The sequence below is a fragment of the Ipomoea nil genome, unplaced genomic scaffold (genome assembly GCF_001879475.1).
Source record: "Ipomoea nil cultivar Tokyo-kokei standard unplaced genomic scaffold, Asagao_1.1 scaffold2848, whole genome shotgun sequence".
Taxonomy (NCBI): Eukaryota; Viridiplantae; Streptophyta; class Magnoliopsida; order Solanales; family Convolvulaceae; genus Ipomoea; species Ipomoea nil.
In genome coordinates, this window is record NW_017619276.1 from 1,357,088 (window position 1) to 1,364,257 (window position 7,170).

Below are 7,170 nucleotides of genomic sequence, written 5' to 3' on the forward strand. Positions count from 1 at the left end.
CTTAAATCTTAAGATTCCTTAAACTAAAATACATGCTAACTACAAAAAAATATTCAATATTTTGTGACATAAATTAATAAAAGAATTAATGTCATATGAGATCCTCCGAATATAGTGATTTTGTTACATTTAGTCTTAAACATTCAAATTAATTACCAGTGGTCCTTCGAGTTTCAAATTATTACCATCTATGGTTCAAGTTAATCACTCATGGCCCTTCAACTTTCTAAATTTAACCAGACATGGTCCACCTAGAAGGATTATGACACGGGTGGTAACGATTTGAAAGTCAAAGAACCACAGATGGTCAATTTAAAAGTTTAGTATAACTCGACATCGATAGTGTGACATAAAGCGCCTTTAATAGGATTGGGGATTCATTCTTTTGGGAGAACAAAACAAGCATTGAAAGTGGTTCTTACTAATGATAAATGTGAGTTTATTATTGCATGAGATGACCTCATAAACCTCAATAATTATATTTTGATACATTTATGCCGTAGACATGCAAAGGTAGGCACATGTGAGTGGTCCTCAATTGGTGACCACTTACACTTTTCTTATTATTTGTTATTATTATTTTGATTCGTTTTCTTACCTGGCTTATAGGTCTCCAAAAAAAAAAAAAACTCTTAAATAAACTTAAGCTACTATGGATGTTATTAATTTCTTTTCACAAAAAGGAGTAATTTGTCAATTATAGATACAACCATAATGGTTTCATCAATGTACATGTAATGTTCACTTTAGCCTATATAAAATATGATGAATCCCATGAAACTTTTCCATCATAGGAATTAGGACAACCATAAATTACCATATGATTATTAAAATTAGTCTTCAAAAACTTCTTGATTAAGGCATTTCTAACCATCTATTCAGAATTCAAGGGAGTCCACAATTCCTTAACAAATTCAACATTATATTTCAAAAAATATCAAAAATTATGTCAAAACATATCATTAAAAATTCACCACAAATGGGACAACCTCAACCAAATCCATCAAGCTGACTTAGTAATTACAAAGTCACAATTTCAACTCCCAACAACCTATTGACTTTCTTATTTAATAATTACAAAGTCACAAATTCAACTCCAAACAATCTATTGGCTTTCTTGATTGCGGGCCCTCATCACATTTCCAACCGCTCAAAACTATTCTTCTTCTTCTACTTTTAAGTTTTGTAATGAATTTTTTTAACTCCACGAGGTGGAATTGCCCACCCCAAACACCCCCACACTCCGACCTGACAGTTTGCAGATGAATAAATCATGGTGACTCAACTGACCAACAGGAGGCTAAACTAGACTTTTACTCACTGCGCACAAGGGGCAGAGCCCCCTTCATGTACAAACAACCTTGTATGAATCATGAGTTCCATCTACCCCATACATTTTACAGGTAAGTTGCAGAAACATCATGGGACAGCATTAAGGCAAATATAACAGCACTATGATTCTTGCATCTCTTAACTTGAAGAAAACAAAATATTCATATTTCTGATCTGATCACAAGACAGAGCTAGGGTGAAATATCAGATGAACTACTATAAAGGCAAAAAAAGGGAAACTAAAAGTAGCATCTATCCCCCTTGCAAGCTCTTTAACATTATGGATCATAGGCATCAAACTATTAGTGAGGCACACACAATGAATTTTTGAGGCAACAAATCATCAACTCATATACCAGACACCACAAATTTTGTTCAAAATAAATAGAAGAAGAAGATCATATGGTAGCCCTTGGCAATCAAATATTATCGGTAGCCAAGTTTTTCCCTTTCACAAACCATAAAAACATTTTGACCGAGTAAAGAAGACTGCAGTGAGTTCTCCCTTACAATGTCTATCAGAAGTCTATCGATCCATCTCTCTCTGCTGCATCTAGTTAGCGCGGCTTCTAATCACATCCATACCCATTTCAGTCGGGTCGGTCGCTTGGAGTTCCACCTGAATTCCATCGAGCTCCCTCTTGAATCTATCCTTGGAGCTCGCGTATATCATCTTGCTCCTAACCCTTGATGTGTCGGGGGACCTTAAGACGACAAAAGAAAACACGTGAGCAGCTCTCGGAAGATAAATTTACTAAATAAACATTTGCCAACGACAAGAGTACCATGCGATGAAGAAAATCTTGCTTTTCTGGCAGTTCTCCGCTGTCACGAAATCAAAATCATAAACTGCGTATCGGCATTCATCAGCAGGAAGGCTAGCGGTGAAATCCTCGTAGCTTTGCGCTGGCTCACCAACCTTTTCGACAATGACCTGCTTCTGCTTCTCCTCGATCTTGAAAACAATAAAACGGTGCGTTCTTTTCGCTTTCAGCTCCAAGAACCTCAACTTGCAGTCATCGTGCACTGCCATCCCAGAAGCTGCATTAGCCTGAAAGATGAAGTGTAAGAAGAATTCTACAACTATGGATTGCATAAACTTCCACGAGAAACGAAACACCAACAATAACCATCCCAAGAACTTCAGAACAGTTCAAATTTAGAAAATATGCACTATTTACTCAGGAATCTCTAATCCCAATCCATCAAAAAAGCAAGACAATTCAAAATCTCATACAATTAACGAGATTGATGAAGCTCCAGGATGTTTTTCTAAGCACTCAACAAACATGAGTAGCAATTGGGCAACAGGCACTAGTGGGCCGCTGAGTCATCGTTATTTACCCTCCACTATATTGTCTGGCAAAAGTGTGGGGCCGGGGCCGGGGCCGGGGCCGGAGCTAGGGAATTTCGCCTTTTGTGGGCAATCAATTGGATTCAAAAATTATGTCCAATCAACAAACCTTACTCCCAACCACCATCAGTAATGAATAAGCTAGATTTAGGGGTAACATGAACCAATACAGAATCCTAAAGGCCCTCTGAAAGAGCATAGAAAGAAATGCATACATGCCACAATAATTACAAAACATTACCTATGGAAGTTCAATCATATATCTTAACAACAAATTCAAGTAAAAGCCAATAAAAAAGGTACAGCACTTTCTCCTATGACACTGTACCAATCATAGATAAAATTATTTGAATACCTATATTCCAATCCACAACTATTCCTATACAGGATTATCCCCAATCACCAATTCCTATCAGAAACTACTAGAAAAAAAATCCAAATATCAAACAGTACCATCTCAGATTAGTAAGAACACAGTGGATCAAGCACAAATCATCAAGAACTTCAGATCCATTACAGTAATGCTCAGAACACAATCTTGAATCTCCAGCTCAGCTCAACCCACATCGACAAAAGAGTTACACAATATTGAATTGCATGAGCTGCTTAAACAATCAAGAACCGAAATTCTGAACCTTTTAAAGATCTCAAGCCACAGATGATCATCAATTCCCATTTGAACACAGATCAAGCACTAAACCCATACATGGAATCAAATGACACCCAAGAAAACGCAGTACCCAGAAAAGAAAAATGGATTTTTTAAAGGAAAAAAAAAAAAAAAAAAAAAAAAAAACAAAGAACTCACCATTTTCGCTGTACTGAATTAGGACCCAAGAGAGACTTTGCCAACCAGAGAAGGAAACCGACTTTCTGTGTGTGGCAGAAGGGCGTTGGAGCTCTTCTTATGAAGCAGCGCCTCTCCTCTCAGGTGGGCGATTATACTGTGTGGTTGGAATACCCAATTCTAGTGTGTGGCTGCGGATTGAATCAATTACTTGGCGCCGCGTAATGAGAAAAAGACTTGACTGCTGAAGCCGGCGCTGAAAGAATCGGCTCAGATGAGTCGGCTTGGACAACTCAAATTCTCAAAACGCAAAATGTAAACAAAACGACGGCGTATCTACATTAGTGAAGCAAAGCTCGGCTTGAACTAATTGGCCAAGCTGCAATAATATATTAATTTAATACTCCGTAACATATTTTTGAAAACAATTAATTTAATAATATTTGCATATAAAATACGGAAAAGAAAAAGAGAATACTTTTTTGAGTACTACTCCTTTTGTATATTCTAATATTCCGTATTCTATTTAGATAACAATACTTGACTTACAATATTTACTATTTAATATAATATAAATTTTATATGTTTAAAACTTCTACTACGTATTAAATATAAAAATATAAATTTGAGAATTACATAAATTATTAAAGAAATATGTTAATAAATAAAAAATTAATTTTTTTATTTATTAACATATTTCAGAAAAAATATTAATTTAATTAATAAATATGAAATATGAAATATGAAATATAATATTGGACAAAGGGGAGTAATTCATAACATATTTGATAATAATTTTTGGGGATAAAGTACAAATAAGTCACTAAACTATTTGGGAAACAGCAATTAAGCCATCAAACTCAAATAACTCCCAAATAAGTCATTGAATCTGAAAAAAAAAAAAGAGAGAAAATAAGTCATTGAACTCAGAAAAAAAAAAAAAAACAATTAACATTTTTAACAGGTTAACTATAGGTTTTTGTTGACTGGATTGCCAAATGTTTATTTTATTTACGTTTTTTTTTATTATAATCCACCTACATAATAATATATTTTAAAGTAATTATAATTAAAATAGTTTTGTCTTGTCGAGGTTTTATTGATTGAATGATTGATTTATTATTATTTTTCACTAGATCTTCTTATTAAAAAATAATAACAAATAAATAAATTAGATCTAAACAAGACAAAATTATTTTGATTATAATTACTTTAAAATATATTACGGAGTACTATGTATGTGGATTATAATAAAAAAAAAATGTAAATAAAATAAACATCTGGAAATCCAGTTAGCAAAAACTTGGAGTTAACCTGTTAAAAATGTTAATTGCTCTTTTTTTTCGAGTTCAATGACTTATTTGTAGGTTATTTGAGTGGGGTGACTTAATTGCGATTTCCCAAATAGTTCGGTGACTTATTTGTACTTTATCCCTAATTTTTGTATCAATATATAAAAATTGTATTCTATAAAATGATATTCATATTGCAATGAGGTGTAAAAAACTTTAACTACCACAAAAAAACTTGTACTCAGATACAAAAATATATGGAATTAATTTAAATATTTGTTGACTTGTAATCTAAATGTTGCATAATTAAGCACTTATATGTTAGTCTGAGAGTATGCTTTTATAGTTGATTTTTCACTTTCATTTTATTTGTAATATTTTGTCATCTTGATCTCAGTTAATGAAATTTCTAGTTTGTTTTCAAACTACACAGGAGTAGTAAATTATATTAGAAATATCTTGTGCTGAGAGTTCGATCGGAAGAGTGCTGGTAAAAATCAAACTTATTAATTTTAAGTATATAATCATGTCTAAGTCAATAGAGACTCGACCACTTATTTTGAGATAAAATAATAATTTAAATAGGTATGTTGAGTTTTTGGTATTATAATTATATAATATACTTATATATTTATTTATTGTATACTATTTTGTTGCAAATTGGAAGGCTGATTTTAGTCAATTGAGTGAACAGATTGGAAAGTAATGGCACTACAAGCTGGGGTCCATTAAGAATCTTTATTCAACTTTCTGCGTTACTCTCACGCAACCCATCTTTAAGATTTTTTATTTTTTATTTGTTATTTTTATTTTTGTTTCCGAATTTATTTATTCTTTTGTACACGGATCCAATTTATCATGATCATTAGTGTACCTCAAGAAAAGTCGTTTCAAGAACAAAAGGCGCACTAACCCATGTTGGCAACTTTGAACACTTGCATGGCTCTCTTTGTGTGTGTGTGTGTATATATATATATATATATATATATATACTATTTCTTTTACGCGCTTTGGACGAATGGAATAATGTCCAATGATTATTTTTAAATAAGTATTTCAAAGTATATCAATTCAATATTACATCGGAGATGTTCATGCATAAATAAATAAATATTGAATTTATTTAAATAAAGTAATTATAGACATCTAATTCTAAACTAATTAAATGCATATGTATTTTTTTTGTAGCTACTAATTTATTTAATTTAATAAGAGTAATAAAGTGTCATACATACTTTTCATCAACAATAATGAAATCATTGATTTTTTTTTTTAATTTACATTCGTTGTTGAGATATTATTTTGAGAGTTTGTCAATAACAATTGTTACAATTCCTGTCAATAGAGGATGATAATAAATAATGCAAAATATATAGTTACAATAGATATTGTTATTATGATATAGTAAACTGAACTTACAAATTTCTTTAGAAGCTTTCATGCATTGATAAAATTCTGATGTGTAAACTTGTTCAATTAGAGCCAGTAGGATGTCAACATTGTCAATTATTTGGAAAATGGTCCTACCGTTTAAGAGTCCATGTGTAATTGTATTTATGATCAACAACTTTGTAGTTAGGTCGTGCAGGTCTGACAATGATGTAAGAACAATTTTGTTCGATAAAAAAATAATAGTATAATATTTGTAAAGTAATGTACAATTATACCATTATAAAAATACATACAAAAATTTTTAATACCATAACGACCTAAATCATACCAATAATGCAAAAGTATAATTGAAATATTAAGTTTTTTTTTTTTTTGGATCTAAATAATCAAAAGAAGATTAATTAAACGAAAAAAAAACTTAACCTAACTTTTTTTTTAAATGCATAAAAATCAAATGATTTTTAAAATTCTTAATTTATAATCTTTGATGCTTAACTTTGAATGTTATGTATTTAGTTGAACTAATTATTTGACCAAATTTTATGTTAAAATTTATATTATATATATTTTTAATACATTTTAACATATTCGTAGTATATGTTTAACAATTATGTCAACTCTAATTGGGATGCGTTCGAACCTAAGACCTTTCTTATAGAAATTAATGAGTAAGTTTAAAATAATAAATAGTTAACGAAATATTCCGTTACTAAAGTTTATACTAACGGAATTTAGGTTATTTAAGTGAAGAAAATAATATAACATATGGTAAATAAGGAAAATCATTAAAAAAAAAAAAACTAAAATCAAAATAATATGAACCATTCATTTTAAGAAACAATACTACCGACATTTTTTTTTTTGTTCCAGTTAAGGGCCTAACATTATTGGCTCTTATTAGAATTTTACTAGTTTTTCTACGCGCTTTGCGCGAATAAGATAATGCCCAATACTTACTTTTAAATAAGTATTTCAAAGTATATCAATGCAATATTATATAGAAGATGTTCATG

At 30.9% G+C, this 7,170-nt stretch overlaps 1 protein-coding gene across 2 annotated transcripts; it reads right to left on the reverse strand.

The window, feature by feature from the left end:
- Positions 1 to 1,458: 1,458 nt before the first annotated feature.
- Positions 1,459 to 3,617, reverse strand: LOC109160576 (actin-depolymerizing factor 1). 2 transcript variants are annotated; one of them, XM_019308862.1, is made up of 3 exons: positions 3,495 to 3,617; positions 2,118 to 2,383; positions 1,459 to 2,036 (listed from the first exon to the last, which is right to left on the reverse strand). In XM_019308862.1, exons 1-3 carry the CDS (start codon positions 3,495 to 3,497, stop codon positions 1,886 to 1,888), a joined length of 420 nt encoding a protein of 139 aa, XP_019164407.1. In that variant the 5' UTR covers positions 3,498 to 3,617; the 3' UTR covers positions 1,459 to 1,885. The 2 variants fall into 2 exon arrangements, with proteins under 2 accessions (XP_019164407.1, XP_019164406.1); XM_019308861.1 differs by lacking the exon at positions 3,495 to 3,617 and having other exon boundaries at positions 2,118 to 2,435.
- Between the last annotated feature and the right edge of the window lie 3,553 nt (positions 3,618 to 7,170).